Source organism: Carassius carassius, chromosome 50, assembly GCF_963082965.1.
Source record: "Carassius carassius chromosome 50, fCarCar2.1, whole genome shotgun sequence".
Classification (NCBI taxonomy): Eukaryota; Metazoa; Chordata; class Actinopteri; order Cypriniformes; family Cyprinidae; genus Carassius; species Carassius carassius.
In genome coordinates, this window is record NC_081804.1 from 2,181,384 (window position 1) to 2,208,569 (window position 27,186).

General features: G+C 34.6%; 1 protein-coding gene and 1 long non-coding RNA gene across 3 annotated transcripts in view; one reads left to right on the forward strand and one right to left on the reverse strand.

Annotated features, from left to right (window-relative positions):
• LOC132133692 (uncharacterized) overlaps window positions 1-27,186 on the forward strand; it is a 30,213-nt gene that overhangs the window by 155 nt on the left and 2,872 nt on the right. The window contains exons 2-3 of the long non-coding RNA XR_009429210.1: window positions 24,720-24,786; window positions 26,505-27,019. This is a non-coding gene — a long non-coding RNA (uncharacterized LOC132133692). The remainder of the gene's footprint in view (window positions 1-24,719; window positions 24,787-26,504; window positions 27,020-27,186) is intronic.
• LOC132133691 (protein shisa-like-1a) lies at window positions 868-26,969 on the reverse strand. Of its 2 annotated transcripts, XM_059546607.1 has the most exons (5): window positions 26,736-26,969; window positions 13,443-13,625; window positions 10,472-10,685; window positions 8,963-9,280; window positions 2,305-3,286 (listed from the first exon to the last, which is right to left on the reverse strand). In XM_059546607.1, coding segments are annotated over exons 2-5 (600 nt in total). In that variant the 5' UTR covers window positions 13,510-13,625; window positions 26,736-26,969; the 3' UTR covers window positions 2,305-3,285. The 2 variants fall into 2 exon arrangements, with proteins under 2 accessions (XP_059402591.1, XP_059402590.1); XM_059546608.1 differs by lacking the exon at window positions 26,736-26,969 and having other exon boundaries at window positions 868-3,286; window positions 13,443-13,515.

The following is a 27,186-nucleotide window of genomic DNA, read 5'->3' on the forward strand; positions in this document are numbered from 1 at the left end:
TCCAGCAACTACTTGAGAGTTGCAAATCTCGGTTTTAAGTTTCCATTGTGTTGAGAATCTAATTATGGCAATGATGAGTTTCCTTGTTTCCTAAAACGTCATGTTGATTACAGGCTGAAGAATGACTCCTGGAAGGTGGCAACAGGTTCTTTAAAACCCACCAGTTGCACGTCGATCCCTGATACCAGTTAATTCACATGATTTATTATGACTAGCTGTCAGAAAATGTCACCATTAGTGCGCTTAAAATTTTTTAAATAATATTTATACAAAGTCCTCATGGATCTCAGTCATAGTTGTTTAGCATGGGTGAATGTCACAAAACATGTCAAATAGAATCAAAAGGAAATTATTTTTTACGCAATTTTCTTTTAGCTTATTTAAACAGTTTATATTTCTTATATTTTGTTAAGAACATAATGTTCACGATAAGAAAATTTCCTTTTACCCATAAAAGAAAAGAAAAATAATACTTTACTTTTTAAACTTAAAAATAAACAAAAAATTGTGCTGCTTTTCATTTTTCATCCCATGCTTATTTTACATTTGAATCAGTATTCATACTGCAATAAAGTAAAAATACTGTATTGTAATTAGAATCATTTGATATAATCATATATTATACTTACAATGACAAACTCAAAGCAAAATGTACAAATTAATTTCAGTAATTTGAAAATGTGTTTAAATGTCATGATAATGACATGCAGAAGCAATGCAAAACTGATGTCTTAGCAATATGCTTAATTTTCTTCACGGTAAATATGGTGCCTTATTTATTCCCTTTTTTATTATTGGTGAAATATGACCCATGTAGTATATATGGGTCATATTGGAATGGTTTTAATTTAGGAAAATATGTCAAACTGATCTGAAAGCCTTTTTGAATTAACAAACCTATTTAGTAAACAAGCACACCAGGGTGCAAGCTTTGTAAATAATGAGTGAATTTTGCAGAAATCTGTGGGCAGTGATGCCCAAACACCTTCAGCAGAGTTTCCATATTCTCTAGAACAGATGATGAATCACAGTCATCCTCCTGCCAGCTGACACCATAATTAAACTCGCACCTGCTCAAACCAGAGATCTGAACTCCTCCACCTTGAGCTCGTTTCTGAACCACCAATTACTTCAGTCAAAGGTGGTGGAGCCATAGCAGCTCTGTTCTGCTTTATGTGCGTAATTAGGCTGCTGTCTGCCAAAAACTGCTCTGTGGATTCCTACCAACAGACATATTCTAAACTTATTGCTGAAAACATGCTGTATTCAGTTTGGTGCAGCAACCAAGACTGAAGCGCTTGTTTTAAATACTTGCTGGCCAGTGCACATGAAGTAAATTTATGTTGCCTTGAACACTTTGACGTCTGATATTTTGTTTGTTTTTGATGACATATAGAAATTAGCCAATTAGATGTCCCTTGGTCTTTTGTTTCTCTTAAATAATAATTTCTGTTAAACGTTAATTGACCAAATCATAGGGATATGATTGAGTGATTAAAAAAATGCCCCTAAACCTAGAATATGAAATCTGACTGTAATATTCTTCCATCACAAACAAGGATGTTGATGAAGGAACATGTTCTATTTGGCTAAACTGAGTTTATCTACATTTCAACAGGCCTGAGAAGCTGATACCCAGCTAACAATGAACGTTTTTAGAACTTTGGCTAATGTTCTGGCAAGGTTCTCTTAAAGTTATGAATAAATGTATCCAGTAATACTAACAGGACATTTGTTCAGAGTTATCTGGTCTTTAATAATGTTCTCAACGCTGGAACAAAAATCATTATTTATAAATTGTTTATAGAATGTTTCATTTCTAAAATGTTTGAGTTAGATGTTAATCTGTTGTTGTTGTTTTTTAAATGTTATTTAATGTTTTAGAATGTTCAGAGAACATTCAAAAGTAACATTTCCATAATGTCTGGAAAATTATAAAATGGAACACAGAACGTGTTTTTCCAGTCCAATATGAAATTATCCATTGTTTTTCTAGGTAAACCTGTTAGACATCTTTTGCAGCGTCTCACACTTGAGTGGCATGTTTTTAAGATGACGTGTCACTTTAAAATAACACTAAAATAATACATCTTTTTTTCACACAGGTTCACACATCGATGTCAGTTCAGAAACAGACTTATCAGAAGACCCCAGGGCAAGCGTTTGTTTACCATAGCAAGCTGGAATGGCAACTCTCTCTTTTTTTTTTGTGTAATATAAATTTAATGGAAACATGGCAGAGAAAGCATTCCTCTGTGCTGTAAAAAAACAACATTCCTGAGCTCTGTGTCCTGTGATTTTAGTTCTGAGTGATCATCAGCCCCTTAATCTGAACATAACAAAACCATGTGTGTTCAGAGATCATGCAGAAATAACATTTTCATAATGTTCGCAAAACATTTTTTGTTAGCTGGGTAATGCCTTGCAATACCAAGGTAAACAAAGAACAAAACCTTTTCTTTCTGTAAGTGTCTCCTTTGTGCAAAGAAGTGTGGAATCATGTTTATTTTGGCATTTCACTTCTAAACTAAAGTCTATATGAACTCAACTGATCGCTATCAATATTCGCTTTCCAGCTGAACAAAACAACGTGACAAACATACACCATGAGCTCTTCAGGGCATTAAACAAAATGAATTTAACAGTTTGCTACAGTACCTCGCTGATTCTTACAGATGAGAAAATGTCGAATCACAGCAGTAGTCAAAAACAGACATTCACATATGATCTTCACCGCAAAACCAGCCGTGACATGTGAGTTGACATTTACTGCAAAAAAGGTCATTTAACTTCTAGTATTGAGTCATGAGAGTGATTTAAAAGATGTTTTAAATGATGTTTGACATCTTCATTCATCACTCAGCATTTTCCCTGACTACAAATAAATAAACCGACGCTGCACAGTTACAGAGAGTTTAATCTAGAGGAGCTTGCAAAATGGTGCAGAAACGGCTACATAGGTCCTCCAAAGATGTCCAGGGTGAGTTCTGTGTCTATCAAAGTCCATTTCGGTCCGAAATGTGCTTCCAGAGTGCCACAAGGCTCGCTCTTCAGAATCTCTGGTTCCACCATTGGACCATTTCCAGTTGGCTCTGAGTTGAGTTTCTGGGTTTGTCGAGGGGTTGAAGGATGTACCCTGTGAGATTTGGACCACATTGAGAGGCCAGGGGCAAACAGGCCCTGTGATGTAGGTCCATGTGGCAGGGGCATGTACTACAGTATGTTTCCCATAATGCACTTCCTCACCGGGGGACTCCAACAGTTGGTCCTTACATTTGGTTAATCTCTGAAAAAAAAGAGCATGAAGAATTGATTATTGGAACAAAAACAATGGTTATTTAAGTACTAAAAAATATATATTTGAATATGTTTTCAAATGTAATTTGTGTTGCAAAGCTGGAAAGTTTTTTTTTTTGTGATGCATTTTTTTCTCTTTTTTTAGGATTTTTTTTTTATATATAAATTTTAAACTAACAGGATTTATTTGAAACAAATCATTTATGAAAGCCTTTGCTGTCCTTTTTAAAAATCTATTTAATGCATCCTTGGTGCAGTGTTTTATTCAACTTTATATTTTACTTTTTAAAATGGTTTCCATAACAATATGAATCAATGTTCAACATTGATAAATGTTTTTTGAGCGGCAAACCAGCATATTAGAATGATTTCTGAAGATCATGTGACACTGAAGACTTTGATCACAGGAATGAATTACTTGTTTAAAATATTCAAGTAGAAAATAGCTTTTCAAGTTTAAATAAAATGTCACTATATTACTGTTCTCACTGTGTTTCTGTGACTGATAATAGTGAGAAAATGTGCCTGTTCACTAACACTGGATCACCAATCTGACAGATAATTAGCCCACTATATGGACTCTGTTGCTGAATGAATTGGGAGCGAGACAGAGAAAAGACACCTAACTGGAAGTTGACTTGATTTCATTACTGTATTGTATATAACCTCTTATTGCAAACACAAATATGCACATGCCTTGAACAGACCAAGAACTGTCTATTTAGAGAGAAAGAAAAAAGTGAAGGGAATTTACAAATTCATTTTTGAGTGCAGTTTGCATTAGATAGTTCAAGTATAAAATGCACAGAAGTGTTGTCTATTTATGTAACTGGCAACTGTGTGTGTGTGTGTGTGTATCTGAAGAGGTGGACAGCAGAAATGTCACACTCTGTGGCCTGTGTTTGGTTCGGCTCTTGGAGCACATGCACTCAACAGTGGACATGACAAGTGCAGGTTTCACTGTGTGCTCTTACAGGAATCTGCCCACAGTACAAGAGAGGGAGAGACAGTGATTCGGCAGACCTTCTCTAATAATACACCATGTGCTGCCTCCGAGATCTTTCTCTGAATCCAGGCCATGTTTCTGGTGTGAAGCAGACATATGCACCCCTGAACAGACCGGGGCAGAGTGCATGCTGGGAGACCATTCCCAGAGCTGCAGGAGATTGAGAGGTTATCCAGTGCTAACATTAGCACAATATTAACCCAGAAGAACCATCTACATAGTGCCAGACACACCAGTGTTTCTTCAAAATAGGTTTGGGAATTGTAAAAGTTACTTAACAATGGATTTCAATTGTTCATTCATGAACATTACTACTGATATAATGCATATCTTCACTAGTCGTGATGTATGTTTGTAATTAGCTAAAAAGAACCAGCTCATATGAGTCACGCTGCATGTTTGTGATTCGCTAAAATGAACTGACTCAATAATCATTAACTCTGAAATTGGACTTGACTGATCACTCTGTATCTTTAGCGCTCACAATAATGAATAATGCAAAGAACACATTCACAGTATTTTAAGAATGCATGTTTGAGAATGTTAATAGAAACAAACGGCATGGAAATTGGTTATGTAATTAAAAAAAAAAGCTATTACATCTGTTTCTCATTGACAATGATCCATTTAAAACAAGCAAACAGAGACATTTTTGTCAGGAGGCACATCTGAGAAATAAAGACAAAAGACCCTTGTAATCTCACGTGTGCCATCTAGAGATTTAGAAGAGATTTCTGCAATGTCGTAAAAGCAATAACGAACAATCTAGCAATAAAATTTTCTCTTGTGTTTGACAATGTCCAAAAACCATCAATCTGACGTGCTGAGCAACCCGAATCTAATTGCATAAACCATCAGAGAGGCTCAATGTGTCTTAAGGGGGCACTGAAATATGGCTCTTAATAAAATGTGTCCTGTTTATAGGCTTTTAAAGCTGATTCCCATGCATGACACGTCAGTCAAGCCAGATGTTGCAAAGTGAACACACGAGATCTTCTCCTATCATTCCCCGGGCGTCTGCCCTTCTCTAGATCACACACAATATAAGAATCAGATGCCATTTAAAGACCCTGGCAGTGTTTTCTCAGGCCAGCAGTGACCTGACCCATATAAACAGCTTTATGAATAGACTGTAGGCAGTAATTGAACTTAGTTCTGTTTTGGTCAGGGACCTCCATTTGTGGTCGTCTTTTTCTTTCTTTCTTTTTTCTCTCTAACAGATTTTCCACTCTGAGCTGGACTCAATTCAATAAATTCCCACAATGCTCTTGGGGAAGGGGCTTTAAAGATCTCGACCATCCAACTCTGAGCCCTCTCATGAAAGGCATTTCAAGTCTCCAGCTAGTACAATAACATGCTGTGCTTTTTCACTCCCACTATACACTAAAAACCTAATTTAGTATAGACTGCAGAGAAAACAAAACTCTAGCTGGCTATTTATTATTGTTGTTGATATTATTATTCATACATATGTTCATATATACACACAAAATATTAATGATAATAATAAGACTTTATAGATGATATAGATTCATACAAGTTTCTAAATATATACTGTACACACGTATAATAATAATAATAATAATAAAATATATATTCACACAAAAATAGTAACTCTATTGATAGATATAAAACATTTTTATTCACACAATTTATTATATGCGATTTAGTAGTAATAATAATATTGTATAATAATAATATATAAACACAAAATATAGTTCTCTCTCTCTCTCTCTCTCTCTCTCTATATATATATATATATATATATATATAAAATATGTAGTAAAAAGTATTATGTTTATTCTAAAAGTTGAACTTTTTAAACTTATTTACATAAAACCGAGATTTATCGCTTGAAGCTTTTTGGAGTCGTGCCTGCTTTAAAGCTCACACATGAAATCGCTGTGTCACACTCATCTTGTTTTTGTCTCGCAGCAGATCTTCCAAGTCTGTGATCAGAGGCTGAAGCTTTCAGAGACTCCTGTGATTGTTAATGAGTGGGTTCAGCACAAATGACAGGCTTAATTAGATGGGTATTCAGTCAGACTAACACGGCTACAGCATTGCGCACTGTAAGAGATCAGTGTGTGTCTGTACGTGTTCATCCTAAGACAGCACAGATACTTGAAAGATGTTCAAGAGTTGTGTTTGACACACTAAAAGGCCTGTCAAACTATGTTTAAAGTGACAGCTCACCCAAAATGAAAATTCTGCAATAATTTACTGATTCTAGACCTGTGTGGCTTTATGTGGAGCAGAAAAGATGGTATTCTGAAAAATGTTTGAACTAATTTTGTCTGTATTTTTAAAGTCAATGGACCCCTCATTACACTGCATCCCTACACTGCAAGAAAGAATGTTCCTCCTCAGTATTTTTCTCTTGCCAGATTTTACAGAACAAATATCTAAACATTATTAAATCAAGCAAAATTACTTGAGATATTAAGTCTTGTTTTCTAAAAAAAATTATTGAAATGAAGTGGGTTTATGCCTTAAACAAAAAAAATCATTCACCCATGAGGTTAAAAGAATTTAATTAAATTTAATTCCTTGAATTGACCCTCTTGGCATTCCCCCCCCCCCCCTCTTGTTTTAAGCATAAGTACAATAACAGCTTTTATTCCCAGAAAATAACATTTGATTTATAAATTTTACTTATGTAGGTCATATTGATTTAAAAATGTTTTGAGATATGAACTGGAAAACGACAAAAATGCAAGTAAAAAAATTATTATTTTTTCATTCAGTTCCCACTGAAAGCAAGAATGCTGCTCAAACAGACCGAATCTCGGCCAATCAGAACATATCTGATGACAACACGGCTATATGGACTCAGTGACCACTTTGACCACCCGGCACAACCACATAAATAGAAACCAAACAACCAATGATTTAATATTTTGATATTTATACTGAAAAACAAGACCTAAATATGAAGCAAGAAAAACAATTGCAGTGTAAAATGTTTTTTTCAACCATAATTTAAACTGAAAGCTTGAACCTAAATATCATATGTTACTGTCATTTTAAAATGATAGACAACAGTAGAATGCTGGTTGATCTATTCATGAAACTTTGACTCACTCTTTATTTTCCCGCATGTGAGGTAAACTGTTAAAGAGATAGTTCACTCAAAAATTAAAAACGCTATATTTAAAATTGTCCTAGTTCTTCCATGCTTTATAATGGCAGTGGGTTTGTGTTTCTGTTCAACAGTCCAAAAGAATCTAATAAAGTGCATCCATAATAATAATGGCTGTAAATATCTCTTTAATGATGAACAGCAAATGTTATTATTGAAGTGTTGCAGTAAAAGATGATAAATATGCAAATGAGATGCATATTTATTTCATTTACAGTGAATTGAAAACAACTGTGTAAAAATCACACTCATAGTATCTGGACAAAACCTTGTGACTTAAAGTTCCCTTAACAACTTGAGCTGTTATTTTGATTTTTTGAGAATTAGGCATATGCAATATTGGACCCACCGGTGGGTCCCCAGAGTTGATGTGGTTAAATAAAGAAGCTCTGTATATTGTAGTGAGGTTTTGTTGACTTTTTAATGATTTTGACCTGTATATGTCAGAATCAAGGACAGCACTCTAGCAACAGAAAAACAATTCTTGACTGTGACCTAGTTCTGCTAGCAAACGGATCTGGTGTTTGTGTAGAAAAAGGTATTTTTAAAGTGTTGGCTCTGCAGCTCAGGATGATGATGATGCATCTGGTTCATGGCCAGTTATGTGTAACTGTTCTTCTTCTCCTGAGAGGATATACACCTGTCAGTTTGAGTAAACTCCTCTAGTGTGTGTGTTGAAGACATGGAGTTTAGTTTATATGGATTGTGAAGTTTGTGAGGATTATAAAAGAGCGTGTTCTTAAAATATTTTAGAGGTTCAGAACAATTTAATCAAAATCCACTATAATATTTGGGACTTTCCCCTCGTTTTCTGTTAATAAAAGCAAAATTGGAGGTTATGTTGAGGTGAATGGGTTTCCCTATAATGTCTTGCCTTAAATTGCCCAGAAAATGTAGGTCCATAGATTTTTCATGCACTAGTCAAATTTGAGATATTTGGTTATTTTGTATTCATAACTTATATTCTTTCATACTGGTGGAAATAAAATATCCAAATACACGCACATACACACACACACACACACACACACACACACACACACACACACACACATATATATATAAAAAAATTGCCTTAAAAGCAGAAACATGAATCTTTATATTTTTAAAAGCATATATTTTTTCTATTATTTATTATTTTTCTATTGTTTTCTATTATCTTAACTCCTGTAAACTGTAAGATATTTAAATCATAATTTTTTTACAGTCATTGTAGATTGTTAGGCTTTTTATGGTATTGCGTTGAAGTTTTGGTTGGTAAGCAATTAATTTTCACATTAAATTCATGACTATTGTTTACTTTTGGGCTATACTATTGAAACAAGTATTTTAACATTTGCATAATGGCCCCATTCACTTCTGTTGAAGGTCTCACTGTAGCCCAAATTTTTGCCTGTGGAAATTATTTTCTTGGTAATCAGCCACAAGTGCTTCTCAAGTAAGCTTAACTTGTACTAACCCCAGAAATATTCCATTAAGATGCACTCAGTATGTTGTGTACAGTATGCTTCACTCACCAGTCTGTTGTGGTATTGTGTGCGGTCTGTCCTGGGCTCGCCAGGCTGTGTCTGATCTGACCACAGCTGTGTTCATGATGTTGCTCTTGAGGTTGTGACGGAGCTGTGGGTTGAGCGGGCCGTCCGTCCCTTTCCTCCTGTCCCTCGCCGTGCCACTGACCTCGGGCCTGTTTCAGCCAGCGGCCGCCCAACCCGCACTTCTCCAGATAAACTCGGCACACCTCATAGTTCATGGCCGAGTAGTACAGAAAATCAAGTGCTAGCAGCACCATGACGAAGAATCCGTAGATCCAGACGCCGATTAATGCAGAGTAATTGCTGTGACAGAGAAAACGTGGAAGAATTAGATGCACTTAACATTTAATGTGGTCATAAACAAACGGTTTTTGATACACCGTGTCAAAAAGCATTGCAAAGTGGATGGAAACTCTTTAGGTCTTATAAAAGCTAAAGTACTTCAATAAATTCAAAGTTCATTAGTGTTATACAAGGCATTTAGTGTTAATAAACCTTTTAACACTTCCTTCTAGGTATCCCTACACTGACATAATAGTTGATCCCTACCCTGAACCTAATTTAGAAAACTGCAGTAAAAGCAAAACTTTCACTTTTTGATGACGCACAGGCCTTCTGACAGGGACGATATTGAGGTCTCAATAATGTATCGTGTTATTAGAGCCAAGGGGAACAGATGCCATGTGTGTGATATCAGATCTCTTTGATACTGGTACTATCTATCTATCTATCTATCTATCTATCTATCCATCTATCCATCTATCCATCTATCCATCCATCCATCCATCCATCCATCCATCCATCCATCCATCCATCCATCCATCCATCCATCCATCTATCTATCTATCTATCTATCTATCTATCTATCTATCTATCTATCTATCTATCTATCTATCTATCCATCCATCCATCCATCCATCCATCCATCCATCCATCCATCCATCCATCCATCTATCTATCTATCTATCTATCTATCTATCCATCCATCCATCCATCCATCCATCCATCCATCCATCCATCCATCCATCCATCCATCCATCCATCCATCCATCCATCCATCCATCCATCCATCCATCCATCCATCCATCCATCTATCTATCTATTCATATATATATATATATATATATATTTTTTTTTTTTTTTTTATTGCTACAGCTACAGAAATATCTGGTGACATACCACTGCCAAAATAGATTTATGATGGGGGGAAAAGTGTTTTCGTTTTCGTTAAATGATTGTTTTTGTGTCATATGATGAAAAATGTTCATATGTATACATATGTAACAGTATTTCTTATTTATAAATAATAAAATGGTTAAATTAATATTAAATTAATATTATATTAAGCTATTATGATTTATTGAATTGTGAATTGTATGCATTATAGTTCTCAATATTTAATATATCGCAATATATATATATATTTCATAGTTTTTCCCTGGTATGATAATCTCAAGTCAACACTGTGTTTGTAGTTGAAGGCAGGAGACTCACTTGTGAGTGTAGCCGTCTGGAGACGTGGTCAGGTTGACCTGCATGACTGTTTGAAACTCAGTATCGTTGCAGCAGTACTTGAAGGCCGTGTTGTTATGGTGGCAGCAGAACATGTACGTCTTGTTGTCCGAGAGTCGAGGACAGTGGAATCCAAAGTGGTAGCGCCCTTTGTGGTCGGTGTAAGACTCACACACCCGAAAATGAGCAGAGAGAGCTGTGCAGAAAGACAATGATAGACAGGACAGTGAGCATGTGATGTGAGATTGTAAACGGTCCAATACAATACAATACAATACAATACAATACAATACGATACAATATGATACAATACAATACAATACAATGAATTCCAAATGTCAGATTCATGGTTACTTTGTTATTTTGGGGCTTTTTTGTTTTTGATACAATAGTAAAAATGAATGGCATGGGGATGTTGCAGGCTGGACTCGAACATTCATCGCTTGCATTAGGACCGCATCTCGACATGTTTTGTTGCATGCAGTTCAGCTAGCAGTTCAATTTCAAACGGCTGATCTTCAGCCAAGTCTTTTTATTAATAAGAGATGCATTTTACTGTTACAGTTATAATTCACCCTGATTTAATGACGCTCACCACATTTAGTGGACCTCTCAGAAACTGGAAGGAATTGTAAAGCATTAAAACGTGCTTAAAATAATTTTCTCACTGATTCAAGCACATGCACAAAAGCCATGCAACAAGGCTTGTTTTTATTATATGACAGTCATAGTTCTGCTTCATTATTCATCTCTGAGTTTCAAACCGAGAGTGACAGTGAGGTCTGAGCGACTAACCCATGTTGACACGATTCACCCTGAACAACTCGAACAGAACCAGCAGACACAACAGCTCTCAGACATCGCATAGGAAAGCCTACTTCTCTTCTCGCACTTGTTGCACTTGTTTTAAATCTCAGCCACTAAGAGTTTCAGCCCAAATAGCTCGGATATGTTTTTAGGTGATGCAGACATACAGGTCTTTATGATAATTCTGCACTTCTTCGTGAAAACAGGCTGAACCCGATTGGTTTAATTAGACAAATGTGAGAAGAAAAGTGATGAGAGCTAGAGCGTCAAAACTCATTTAGACGGGTGCAAATCATGAGGGTTTTGAGGTAGGTTAATTAAGTCATGAAGCCCTCCTAAAGAAAGTCAACACAAAGGGTTGGGAATCTTAAGAAGTACAAGTACTAAACAGTTCCTATGTATAACATAACGAACATTTCCAAACAATGTTTTAGTAATCAAAGTTTAATGCATGTTAGTAAGAACTCATTGCTCACAAACAGAAGTCGTGCTTGCCTGAGGAGGTAACCATAGAAACAATATGCCTTATAACCATACATTATGTACAAAACATTACTGCTGGCATTATTTTTCAGTTCTTCACTTCATATTATAAGTATGTCATAAAACGTTTTTTTTTTTTTTTTAAGTTCAAGTAAGTTAACACTTCTAGTGAATGTATTAAATGTCTAGTGAATTTAGCTTTGATATATAAAATCAAAGACAAAAAGGGATTTTAAAGCATCAAAAGTTTAATACAGCTTAACATTTCTTTAATTTAGATTTTTCATTTTCTTGATGATTTACAGAAAAGATGTCGTTCGGTCTAACAATAGTTCATATAGCAAAAAATTATAAATATGCAAACTACAAATCAGGCATATTCAGAACCAGAGTCATTAGCTGACATTAAAAGTTTAAGAATCACAAAGTGTCTCGCCTTAGAACCATATATATGTGTGTGTGTATGTGTGACTTTAAAATATAATGAAATATATGATCTATGTTATTTTTTTAGTATTAACCATGCCGCGTATCTAAAGAGTCGTGACAGCATCGTTGTTTGTTTCCGGATGATTTTCTCCTTGCTGTTCAAGGCTTTAAACTCCACTGCAGAGAGAATGACTCACACCTGTCTTTAATAATTAAAGAGGTTTTTCGATTTGATCCAGCTTTATGACCTGTAATCTCACACAGTCTCACACCCGATCAATGTTATGGAAGCTTCAGTCTCCCGGTGGAGGCAGAACTCACAGTGAGACATCATCTAAAGCTCAGTGAGACACAGATGGACAATGGATGAAACAAATGGGACAGCTCAGAGATTCTGGGAAAAGAAAGCCCACAAGAGAGCGGTAAATCTGATAAGAGGATGTTTCTTCATCTACAGGTACTTTTATGTCCCACGGGTTGATTTTTATTGAAACAAATGGGTTTCAACCCTGTTGTGGTCACAAAAAAATATGAATTACATTTGTAAAACTAGAATAAGAATTAAATATAAGATAAAATATAATAAAATATATATATATCATTATAATCATTATAAATTATATATTAATTCTTATTATAGTTTTAAAAATGTAATTCACATTTTGTTATAAAATATTTAAATAAAAAATATAAAATAGTAAAAAAAAAAATCTATCAGTTTGCACCTAACAAAGTTACATAATTTTCAATTTAATAAATTAAAATATTATCAAAAAAAGTATTCCTATAAAAATGTTAACTGCTACATTTTTTAAAGCTATACAAAGAATTAAAATCGACACAAATTAAAATGTAATTAAATAAAACAAATTAAATACATTTTTTGCACAAATTATAATTTACGCCTGATAAAGATAATCTTATATTAAATATATTTTAAGCATTTTAATTAAATTAACTGAATAAATATATTATCAAATAATTTAAAATAATTCAAATGTGTACAGCATTTGTGATCAATAATATTGTGTACTTTCTAATTCTTCACAGGCCCAAACGTACCTATAGTTGAAGAAACATCCAAGTGCTTTTGAATATTATGTCAGTTTTAGATATTTCTCAGGGTTTGTGATGCCTCTGATAGCTTCTGTCAGCAGAATTCAGACAGCAGGTACAAAATGAACTGCTCTTGTGGATATACATCCAACCAAACCATCTGCCCACGTCCTCTTACCTGTAGTAGTCAGAACGAGGAAGATGATGGTCAGGATGTTGAAGCAGTGATGATTGGTGACACTCATCTTCTTGTCCTCCCTCAGGGGAGGATGGAGACATGAAGCCTGACAGCTTCAGAAGCTTCCAGATGTCATCTTCATCTCCAGCTTCTGTTCATGACTGTGAGAGTTTGCCAGCACACCTGTAGCAGAAGAGCGCAGGTGTTATCATCACACCAAGACATCTGTACGATAAGATCTGACACTGCTCGTGTCTTTCTTCAGTCCAAGATTGCGTAACTCTGCTCTCAGCAGTTCAGAGTTTATTCCAGCCTGCTTTGTTAAGCCAAACCAAAAATCTTCAACAGGTCTTTTTGTTATTGTTGTTGTTTTTGTTGTTGTTTTTTTTTACATTGTATTTAAAAAATAAACACACATCCAAGCCACCAAATTGAATTATGTTCAATGCAATTTGTATATTAATGTTTAAAAACAGCAATGAAGCCTGTTAAAAACTTATTAAAAACTTATTTTGCACCAGTGAAACATATTTAAATGTATAATACACAAAGCATGAATTACACAACATTTACATTTTACTTTTAGCAAAAGTTTCTGTCTATCTTGAGAGATATAAAGAAAGAGGAAAAAATATATGTAAATACCAAAAAAAAGAAAGAAAAAAAGCACAAAATCAAATCAAAACCAATTGCTTTGCAAAATGATTCACTATTTCTAACCAATTGCAAATGTTTTATTGAAAGCACAATCATCAAATCCAATACCATTAAATGCGAAATCTCACTATGATATGACCAGTGTTATTTTATTAAATTGTAGGTCTTGTTTTGTTTGTTTCATGTAGAGTTTGGTTCACCAGGCCAGAGATTGTTAATTTCAAATCTTCCTTATAGGGCAAAATCTTCAGTTTTTGATCGCTAATGTGACGTGCTTAGAAATGCCATAATATTTGGAATTATATTGAATCATAGCAGTTGAAGAAGGTCTGACAAGTCGTCATCTGCAACCAAAAAGCGTTTTTACTTGTCATAACCAATAAAAACCTTGATTATTAGTGTGTCTGTATGATGTCATAGTTGTCATATGTATTCTAGCAACATCTTATTATTAATTCCTTCACATTACGGTCATGTAATCAAACTGTCCTTGAGTGTTCTGAGGTTCTCACAAGTGGAAGTTGTCATAGTTGGGTAAACTTGGATAGCGGTGAACAGAAACTACAACAAATGTAATTTGTATGTTTCCTTTTGCTGCTTCGCAGAAGAGAAATCCACAATATGACTTTCCAAAAGCGAACATTTTGAAAATGATTGAAAGTTTGGTCAGAAGAGAGAAAGATGTCAAATTTGCTGTCATTCCCTCAGCTGTTTATCAGGAACATTCATGCACCAGTTTTCTGTCATTTAATATATAGTTTTATGAATGCACATTACACTTTTTAAACAACTATTACAACAACAATAAACGTAACCATGTTAATGACTTCAGTAATGCATCATCACAGTGTATAAAAAAAGAGTTTCATTGTAGAAAATCGCACAGTATGCGGCAGGCTTTAGTGAAGGATTTATGCTAAATTACTCTCAGTTCCTTTGTGGCTGATTCTGAAAGCGTTTAAGATGGAATAACTGCTGTTAATCTGCATGCTGTGATTGTTTATTTCAGGCTGGCGATGGATATAATGTTTCTTTTTGCAGCTGTTTGGTAATTTGGGCTGATTGTGCCTCTCTGTACGAGAAGGAAACTCGAGACAAATCCTACACACATTTGTTCTCCCTGTCAGTGTTTTGCCTTTCCCAGATTCATGCTCTTCATTGTGAAATTTGCACGGGGAAGACGAGATGTTGTTGGGTTTAACAACTCAATTCAACAGAACATATTTAATTTAATCTTTAATCGGAATAAAAACTTTTGACATTAGCATGGAAGCGAGATAAAAAAAAAGTTCTAAGGTTGTGCTTGCTTAAAAAATAAATAAATAACATCATAAAAATTGTGAAGCACAGCATTTAAATTTGAGTAAAATTATTTAACCTCAAGTCAGAAAAGGATATTATCAAGAAATGTCATGAACTGTACCAGAGAAACTTTCACACTTTTAATTTTAGTGAACAGAATGGATATGTGCCCCAGAAGTAATTATAACGTTTAAAAGGAACATGCTAATCAGCTCTTAAATCATGAATAAAGGAAGTAATAAAGTACAGCAGCTAATAATATGCTTGATTTAGCAGCCTTTATCTCAGCGGCAGAGTTGAAATGTTAGCATGAAATATTAGACTGTGCTTCTGAATGTGTCTGAGGTCTTTATGAGAACGTTTGAGCAGAGAGGCTTTCTCTTGATTATGAACCGAGCGAGAACAAGAACTTCATGTAATATTTTTAGCATTTTAATTTGATGTTGAGTGTCAGAATGAGACATTCATCCTTTTCTACAGAAATCATTTTAAGTGATTAACAGTGATTGTGTCTCAAAAAACATACTTTTCTTTTCTTTTGTCCAGCAGATTGATGTTAAAATCCTGTGCACAGAAGGATATTATCCATACATAATGCAAAATTATATATATATATATATATATATATATATATATATATATATATATATATATATATATATATTTATATATATATATATATATATATATATATATATATATATATATATATATATATATAATTCTTAATTATTTTTTTTTCTTTGAACAAATTCAGTATTCTCTCTGATTTCATTCGATTGTTCCTGTTTTCCGGTTCTTAAACCGGTTGGTCCCGCCCCTTTCCAGTATTACAGCTTCCTTGTGCTCTCTGAAGATAATTTCATGTGATTCAGGATGGCTTCTAAATATATAATAATTACCGTGCTGTGACAGTTTGCTTTTTTAACCTTCTAATCATTAAAGCGTCTGTTGATTGACTTTAGGCTCCTGACCAAACGATGCTAATCACATTTTCAGCTCATGCTATCATAAGCTGTTGACTAAACACGACATCACGCTGAACAAAACGCAAGAATAAATCTGCAGAAGTAAGTTAAACACCCACCCACTCCATGCAGACATCTTGTTAAAAAGACCAGCATGAATATTCAGCTAGTTTATGCTGGAGGTCTAAAACCATCACATTTTGATCAATAGAAATCTCCGAGCTGGTCTTAGCTGGTTTCTCTTTGGTGTTTTTCAGGGGTTTTCAGACAGAAATACCATGCAGAGGAACTCAAACTCACCTGGAAATCCATTCAAACCAGTTAGAACTACCAACCTGTTGTTTTACTCTTGTTGTACTTGGCGGTAAATAAACCTGAACGATGCACTGCTGACATTTCCTGATGTGGTGTGACTTAATCAGAGTCGCTGACATTTGTGTCACTGTCCTGTTTGGAATATTTGCCCTCTATTTGTGAGTGGGACCAAATGTCACGTCTGCGTGGAGCCCGCATCCAGGGTCTGAATTATCATAAAGTGTCTCTATTAGGATACAGTCGTTAGACTTGCTGGCTTTCTCAATTTCCAGCACTGTAGAAGCACATCCCAGTCTGTCATGTGCGAGTGTCAATCAGAAATGACCTCAGAGCAGTCATTCCTTTTAATTGAAGGGGTGAGATATGATTTTTTTTTCTTTTCTTTAAAGGGATCGTTCACCCAAAAATGAAAATTCTGTTATTAATTACTCACCCTCACAATGTTCCAAACCCATAAAACCGTCAGAACACAAACTAAGATATTTTTGATGAAATCCGAGAGCTTTCTGACCCTCCATAGAAAGCGAGGGAACTACAACATTCAAGGCCCAGAAACGTAGTAAGAACATTATTAAAATAGACGTTTTATACTGCATTTTGTGTGTGTGTGTGTGTGAATCTGTGTGATCGGGTGAACCCAAAACCTACCTAACTGTACAAGGTTTCCATAACTAGATGCTTCTGACAATATGCAGCTTTAATTTATTATACGTGTGTTGTTTTAATGCATTCGTCTGGCAAATAATGCAGGTTAATGCATCACATACTAACCAGTGCTTCACTGAAATATCAATTTGTTACAATTATTATTTTTTTTCTTCATATATTTTCTTGTTCTTTCTGTAGTATTCTGTCCTATAAAGGTAAAATGTTCATAAAGATGCATTAGACGCAGCTGACAGACATTAAGCTTTAGCAGACCTCGTGTATCTGTTTGACTGAAAAACTGCAAGGCTTAGACTATTGTTCTTCTGTTGCAATTTGAACTGTGTATTATGTTGCAATTCCTAAAAACGTTAGCAGCCAGTTACTCTCAGCCTCGGATCGCATGCCCACAAACCGCCCACAGTCTCGTCTGATCTGTTGCACAGAAAACTAGAAAGTGCTTGTGAAAAGCTCCAATCAGAATCCTGGATGGCAACCTTCAACAGGTGCACAGGGGGCTTTTGCCTTTCCAAGTCAGTTTTGAGACCATTTCATGAGCAGAACTGTATATCCTGCTTTTTCTGTGAAATTTCATGTTTGCATTAGAAATAAACTGCATTTTTAAAATATAATGAAAAGGAAAAGAAGTTATTTTAAATTGAAATAATATTTCAGTTTTTACTGTGTTTTTAATCAAATAAACGCAGCTTTGGTAGGCATGAGACTTTTTAAAAACATCTTCATTTATTTATATTTTTCTATTTCAGGTTTACCTGTCTCTAAATGGTCATACGTCAGACAGGTGATGATTTCCTGTCCATGGGCGGTTTCTGGTTAGATTTAAGTCTTGCCTTTAGTCAAAAGTCTGGTTGTGCATGATTAGCTGGTCAGTAAGTTGAGTCACAAGTTATTTTTTACTCGCAGATGGTGCTTGGCATATTTAAACGTTTTTTTAAATATGGAATAACATTCATAAAATGACTGAAATAGGCATCCTTAGATGTCCCTGCTGTCTCTGTCACTGCCCGAGGCTCTGTAAATAGCCGGAAATCTGACTGTAGGAGGCTTATTAGACTGGCAGAATATTATATTTATTGTATATATTGTATTGTATTTAATATATTATATAATATTATATTTAAAATGTTGTATATCTGGTTTAACTTTAAACTGTTAAGATATATATATATACATTTTCTGCTTAATTGTCATTATTAATTTGCTTATTTACTCTTTGCTTGCTTTTTATTTTGCTATAATTTATTTAATTATTTTATTTTATTTTAATTTATTTTTAAATTCATTTTATTTTCTCATTTATTTATTAATTCAGTTAATTTCTATATATATATATATATATATATATATATATATATATATATATATATATATATATATATATATATATATATATATATATATATATATATATATATATATATATATATATATATATATATTTATAATACAGAATATTTGTGTTTATATCTGGATCATCCACAGCACATACTAATATTTAAAGCTGCACGACTTGTTTGCAACATTTATTCCCCATGTGAGCAAGAGAAAGGTTTCTAATCCAATAACATCCACCAAGTCTGGTATCCAACATTAATAAAACCTTGCTGATGTTTCATGTTCTTTTTGTCACTCTCTGTATTTTGAACGCCTCCCTCATCCATGCTCTAGAATTAAACCCAGAATATCTTCTGCGTCATTATGTGATGGTGACAGAAGCAGTCGTACAGTAGGGAGATTTCTAACGAGAGCCAGCTGCATTTAATAGGTAGAATTTATTACATGACGGGGATCCAAGACAGCAAATTATTCTCCATCATTATAAAGGAGCAGCATCATATAGCACTTCCTCCAGAGAAAGACAGAGCTCACGGTGAGAGAAAACACTGTTAGCTGTAAGAGGATTCTGAGCTCCCTACCCAGAACCGGAGATCTCCCGTCATTTAAAGAGTATTTTATTTATTTCCATTGTTAAAGAAAATTCTAATATGGAACAAGGAACTTTTCTTTGGTAGTGCTAATAGTCATTTGCTAAGAATGTACCTAGCCTTAAAAACAAAACTGTTAAAACATATATATTCTGCGTTCACAGCAGTCTGCTAAAAGGATCTGTTTTTAATTCATTTTGCGGATGCTAAAGTGACTTTCCAGTTAACTAGTTATGATACTAGTTACAGAATGTGTAGTTGTGAAGATCTATACTACATTCAAAACTTCGGGCCGGGGTGGATAAGATTTTTTTATGTTTTTGAAAGAAGTCTCTTACGCTCATCAACTCTGAATTTATTTGATCAAAATACAGATGTGAAATGTTACTATTTAAAATATATTCTTGCAATTCCGAGTTTATATCTCACAATTTTCTGAGATGTGTGAGCTATAAATGCAGAATTGTGGAAAGAATGTGTCAAATGCAGTGCATTAACTTGAATTCTAAGAAAAAAAGTCTGATTTGTCAGATATAAACTCTCAACTGGGAAACAAATCAGTATTATGAGATGAAAAGTCACAATTACCTTTTTTATTCTGTGGCAGAAACTTGTTTTCTTATTTTTCTATTCTTATATATTTTTAAATGTACTTTATTCCTGTGATGCACAGCTGTATTTTCAGCATCACTATTCCAGTCTTCAGTGTCACATGGTTCTTCAGAAATCATTCTGATATTATTATTTGATGCTTGAGAAACATTTCTTATTGTCAATGTTGAAAACAGTTGTGCTGCTCGTTATTTTGTGGAAACTGTGATGCATATACAGTACAGTAATGGCCAAAGGTTTATATATTTCAAGCTCCTTTGATGAATAGAAAGTTCAATAGAAAAACATTTATTTGAAATACAAATGTTTAGGACTGTTATAAATGTCTTTACTGTCAATTTTGATCAATTTAATGTGTCTTTGCTAAATAAAAGCATTAATTTAGTTTCCAAATAAATAAATAAATTAATTAATTAACTTGCACAGAGAGGGCTTGTATAATTTAATGCAAACGTATAAAATGTTTCAGGATTATGACTGTAAAAAACTGATGCCTGCATATTTTAACCATTTATTCACAGTGCTGTGTTGTTGCCTGCTAGGCTCTAATCGTAAGGAATATATTGCTTTCCCACAACTCTTAAAATGCTCTGTCAAAAGAAACACTTCTTTCTTTTTTAAATAAATCCGTTTTCATATTCTAAAACTAAAAGCAGTTTATGTTTAACAGTGCCCCGTGACAGTGCGTCTGCTTTGGACTCAATAGGGGATTCGGACGAGCTTAGAGTCTATCTAACAGTCATCACACACACAAAAACCGAATGAGACAGCTGGGGCTCAAGGGATCACAAATATGATGGACTCACTCTGCTTATTTGAATCTGTGTGTGTAGTGTTGCCCCCAGCTGCGGTTTTGGCCGCTTCTGATTGTTTAGTTGCGGCATTTCCTGACTCCGGCTCGAAATAGCTGTGACCTAGTGACACACAGCTGGACAGGCACCGCAGGATTGATATTTGACTGGACAGTTTCACTTTAATGTAATAAAAAGAAAACTACAGTGTGCGGAGAAACTTTTTCAGCGGGGGAAAAAACTTTTATAAAGAATTATCTTGAATAAACAGAAAACAAATGTCTACTTTGTTTCATTAAGTACATTTTGAAATCTGTTAAAATCTGCATTTAATTAATTAATTATTTCATGCATGATTAGAAAATAATTTTGGGTCAATTCGTCATAGTCTGTAGTAGTGAGTAGAACAGATCCACTACTTTTTATGGGTTATTCAGTGATAAATAAATAAATGTTTAATTTGTTTGCATATTTATTTGCTTGCTTGCTTATTTGCTTTTTGCTCTTTGTTTATTTTGCCTATTTGTTTGCATTTTGCTATTTATTATTCTTGTTTGTTTGATTGTATTTATTTGTTTCATTGCTTGTTTGTTTTCTTATTTGCTTTTTGTCTTTTTTAAGTTTGTTTGATTGTTTGCTTCCTAATTTAATTGTTTTTTTTGTTGCAATTTATTCATTTATTTTTCTGATTTATTTATTTGTTTGCCTATTTACTTCTAAATATATTTATATTTATTTATTTATTTAACTGTTTATTCATTTCCTAGTTAATTTGATTATTTGCATTTTATTCATTTGTTTGTTTGCTTATTTGCTTATTGCTAAGTACTTGTTTTGCTTGCTTGTTTCATTGTGTTTGTTTAATTTATTTACTTTTTTGTTTACTTTTAGTTTTTGCAATTTATTCATTTATTTTGCTTATCTGTTTGCTTATTTGCATTTATTTACTTTAGGTACTAATCTCCCAGAGTCCAGTTTAATGGTGCAAAATCCACTGGAATATTGCTACACTTTATGTAAAATGATATAATTTGTTATTCTTTTTCAAACAAACACACCCCTTTTTATGTAAATTTGTCTAATTAGAGAATGGCCCTTATTCAAAAGACTTTTTTGCCTTGCACGGTTAATGTTAATACCTACAGAAAGCAGGAGATAAACTCAATTTTATTTTAAAGAGATGTTTTCTTCTATAGTGATCATGGCAGCAGTAATTCATCAGATAGTGATCAAATAATGGTGTAGCACATAGCCACTGTGCTTTTGAAAAAGGCACTACAACGAAATTTGTGCAATTAAACGTATTTTGTGGGCTCAGTTTATTCCCCCCTCAGTGTTTATGTGTGTACACATGATTCACAGCTATTAATGACTATGCATTAAAACCCAATTAATCACCCTGTGTTAACAAGCCTTGTGATGGTGTGGATAACCCTCATCTCCCCTCTCTAATTCAGTAATGACTCAGGGACCCATCACTGAGCAGAGATGCTCTGGAGGACAGGTCTCTGTGTTGGAGGGGTTAGAAACCGAATGTGGGAGTCAAATAATTAAGCGTGCATGTGTAATGAACACAGATTAGATGGCGTGTGACTATTAAATTTAATTTGTGCATCTTAAATTGAGTCTAGGGCATTCTAAACAACGGCACCACACATGTTGTGTGTTTGTCAGTATGTTTGGGTCATTTCCGTAACTGTTGTTTCATCCCTTTATGGCTTTAATTATTCCAACAAGACTACAGTTGCACTCTAATTGTTTTGTCAGTACTGTAATCTCTTCTGAGCCATATTAAACATCATTCAATACGCAAAAAAAAAAAAAAAAAAAAAAAGTAGGCTATATATAAATATTTTTGTGTTTAAAAAAAACAAGCTTTCTACTTTTAAAGACCCTTTCAAAATTGCCAGACCCAGAATATTTCTGTAATGACATGGGTCTTGAAATCTGTGATCTCCCTGCTGAACTCAGGTCTGCTGGGGGATAATAATATGTTTCTGGTCGTCTTTCTGATGATAAACCGCTCTGAGGTCTTTGTGTCGTCCGTCACCGCCCCTCAGAGAGGAAACAATTACTGCAACGCCGTAATTAAGGGTCTTGCAAATAGAAGGATGACTATTAATGAAACATTTCCTATAATGCATCAATGCTTTTAGTAGGAAACCTACTGATAAGTGGTCTAGTGTTTGTGCTTCCGGGATGTAATTCGGACCTTTAAACACCATCAGAGACAAGCAACCATTAAAACTAAGCTTCTAGTTTTCAGAAAAGTTACGGAAAATCGTGTTTGCGAGATGATGGTACTGAAATGTTGATGCAAATCAATTTCCTGGCTGGATTGTGCAGTGGAAAACGTTTCTGTTGCCAGTAATCAAGATAATGTGACGTACAGTGGGAGCCCAGATATCTGATCTGAAAACCATCTCTGCATTAGCTGTGGACCTCTATATAATGGATGCTGATAGTTTAAGAGGCCTGTAGAAAAGAAATACATGACAGGTGAAATCATGATGATATGAAGTACCTCAGGGCTTTTTGAGCATCATTATGTGTAATGATAGGTGCTGGCGCTGTAGGTCAAGAGAAATGTCAGTCTGGAAGATCATCCTGAAATGCCAAAGACATTCCAACTAAAATCCTCATCTCAGCTAATCAACAATATAAATTTGTTTTTGTTTTTTTCTCTCTCAGAGAAAAACATTTGACTCCAGAGGGTCTGTGTAGACTGTGGAAATGATGTTGTTGTGTGACTGTTTTGATTGGCTGAGACTTTGACTGGTGTCCATCCCCAGACTTGATCTTTTGATGGTAATGGGCATGAGAGACTGACTCTTGGAATTCTCTCTCTCTCTCTCTCTCCGTGTGTGTGTGTGTGTGTTTTAAAAATTTTTTGGCTATTTAATTAAAGCTAAAGTTTTGGGTTCTAAATGGAACGGAACATTCTGTTTGGTCCTTGATTTCGATTCAGTTCTGCATTTATAAGGTTGGCAGAGATGTATGAATTCTATGAGCTTGGTTCATTACATTTACAATTTATCTGACAGTCCATCACTATTTATTTATTTTTGTTTATGTATGTATGTGTGTATGTGTTTATTTCTTTTTACAGTTTCTGCATTATGTTTCTGTAGTAAAAATAATGTTTTAATTGACATATTTTTTTTCACTTATAAATTAAAAAAACAAATAAAATTCTACAAATAAAATACAAAAATTATACACACAAACATTTTTGTAGCATGGTATAATTATTTTTATATTTTGTATTTTACTTTAGTGTTATAAAACACATTTGTGTAGCATGTTTCTGTTATAAACTATTTTTACTAAAACAGTTTATAACATTTTGTATTACAAACTAAAATAATACGAAATAAATAAGAAAACATTTTTATTTTTTATTTTAATTTTAAAAAGTACATATTTATAATCATTAATTGTTTTTAGATCATTTATTTTATATATATATCATTTATTTAAATATGTCTTTCTTTGTTCATTTATCGAAGAGTTTTATTTGCTGGACTTAAAGTGCTTGCAAAGCACTATTAGAGAAACTTGAGTAGTATTTGGCCTCAGTGAGTGCATGGACAGTTTCTCTCCTCTCTGAGCTCTTAACCCCGGGACATCTCCAGTGGGACCGTCCCTGCACTTAGTGTCCTGTGCGTCACTTTAGATGATAAAATCATCTGCTAAATGGACAGCAACTGAGCCGAAGAAGTATGCGTTTCACAAATGTACTAACAAAATGTTTTTCAAATCTTTCGTTATGTAACGTATATATCCTGCTTGCCTATCAATTATATCCCTTTAGATGTTTATTTACCTTTTCTGTCCTGCTTTTACCCCGTTTCTCTGTGAAAATAGCCTCAGATGCTGAGAAACTGTCTCAATATACAGTATATATATATATGTATATATATTTACTTTTTGAATGCCATTCTAATTAAATTTGAATATTGTTCTTCTGAATGCAAAATTTGAGGATATTGTTATCTTTTGTATTGTGTTATGCTTAATAGCTTAAACAATTTTGTGCAGGATGAGAATCTGAACTCTTTGACACTGACAAGAATGACATTACACCTGTTACCTGTGTATTTATGAGGTATGTGTGATCTGAATCTATGAATCTGTGATCTGTGTGTGTGTGTTTCGGGACGCCCACTGTGTTGTTTTGTCCTTAATTAAAAGGTAATAAATCAGCATCCATCAGCACACAAGACTCATGCTGTGAAGTTGATGAAAACTTCAGCACTAATTGCATCACAAAATTTGTCAGAGAAAACTTCTATTCCAGATTGGCATTCACTGACACACACAGTGGACGTGCATTAAATCTTGGAAGTTTTTTGGATCATTTGTTGGGCGGGGGTTGTAATCGGAGTACTATGATGTTAGTTTTCGGCCTGTTTTCATCTTTTATTGATGTAAATGCTCTAATACATGATTAATAATTCATCAAACTGTTTCTGTCTGAACGAGGTTCTTCAGGAACACACAAACCTCCGGCTTTGAGCAGTAATGAACACAAGCTCTCATGGACTGATTGCACCGTTCCGCTCAGCAACACGATTTTAGTACACAGTGTTCTATTGTTTTTTCATGCACATTTGCACATGCAAGTGAACACATACACATACACACAGACACACACACACACACACACACACACACACACTTCTCAGCAAAAATACCATCATTACCGCTTCTCACACACCACGTGGTGGAACACAGATAATCTCCTTTTATTTCCACTGAAGACACCCACCACCCCCATCCTGTGTGTGTGTGTGTGTGTGTGTGTGTGAGCGCTCAGACATGCCTGTTTCTAAGTTACCAGATTCACTCTGCTGCCAGTTGAGCGCACTTCTGAAACCCCTTTAAGCTTTAAAACAACTCAGTGAGAGAAATGAGGGAAGGACAGCCCTTAACTGTGGTGGTACCAATCGTACATTTAATGAAAATACCAAGAACCTTTAAAAAGATTATCATAATCATGTACTGTACAATTTGTATATGGTTCTGTAAGATACCAAAAATACTGTGGTTTTACTGGCATAATAGAGTCCAGAAAACAGTGTTTTAGGATAGAGATATAAAGATCATGGTAATGTTGAAACATTACATCATGTCCAAAAACCACTACCTTCATAAAGAAGAAAGCAACTAAAATTACTATGGTATTACCATGATATTCTTGAAGGTACCTTAAAAAACATGTAAATACCATGGTGCATGAATTTCCATTCCATGGTGTGTCAAAGTACCATCTGATATCTTTACTGTACCATGGTATCACTATACTACTTTTATAAATGGTACTGCATCCCAAAAACATGTCCTGGAAACCGTGGTATTACCATGGTCCTACATCTGAAAACACACAATTTGTACATGGTACTATTAATTACAATGTACTGTAGATCCAATAGTGCACACAGTCCTACAACATAACACCAGCACTTTGTTAGGGGGTATTTCCATTCTGTTATATGCAAAAACATGGTAATACCAAAGAAAAATCTTCAAACCATCATTTTAACATCAAAAATCCATGGTAATGCCGTCATACTAAAAACATATATAATACTGGAGTACATAAAGTACTGTAACATCTAAAACCATTACTTTACCATGGTACTGCTCCAGTTCTTTTTCTAAGAAGGATATTTCCATGATATTGTATCCAAAAATGCCCAAAAGGTCATATTACTGTCCAAAAGACCATGGTGATGCCATCATACTTTTTAGTAAAGGGGAAAACACTGACCAGAATCTCTCTGTCTGCATATACGCACTTTTATGCTTCTGTTTTCTCATCAGATCTGAAAGTCGTAATCAAAAGTGAAGTGAAAGACACCTGGCGATCGACAGAGAGGTGTGACCAAACACACGACCTCTCTCCTCTAAGTTTATGGAAATGATCTGCCTCACATCAAGCCCAAATAAAGTCTCTCTTCATTCCCGGCAGCATTGAAAGGAGCCACTCGTCCCCCACATGAGGGACACACTAGTTTCTTTCCTTCTTTATCATAAACAGCAGCTGGCACTCACCTCCGTTTCCCTGGGTGGGGAATCCCTCTCGGAAAAGAAATCCCTTCTCTTGTATCCTGCGTTCTTTCTCTCTCTCTCTCTCTCTCTCTCTCTGTGTATCTGTGTCAGTTTGTCTTGTATTGCTCCTCAAACTCTTTTTCAGTGCTATGGGTGGACGTTAATGTGGAGTTCATCCTGATACAGCCTAGGTCCTGAATGTGTCTATCAAATATCACAGAAGAGCCAAAGCCAGTGAATCCAGGAGCTCCAAATGGAGAGAGAAGGAGAGAGAGAAAGTCTACAATGTGAGAAAGGAGGGAGGGGAAAGTAAAGCTCTCAGAGAGAGAGAGAGAGAGAGAGAGAGAGAGAGAGAGAGAGAGAGGTTGTGCGGGAAGAATTGTGTGAATTGTTTGTTTTTGAGGTTTTGTGCATCTGTGTTTGTGTGTGTGTATGGAATTTGGACAAGTAATGC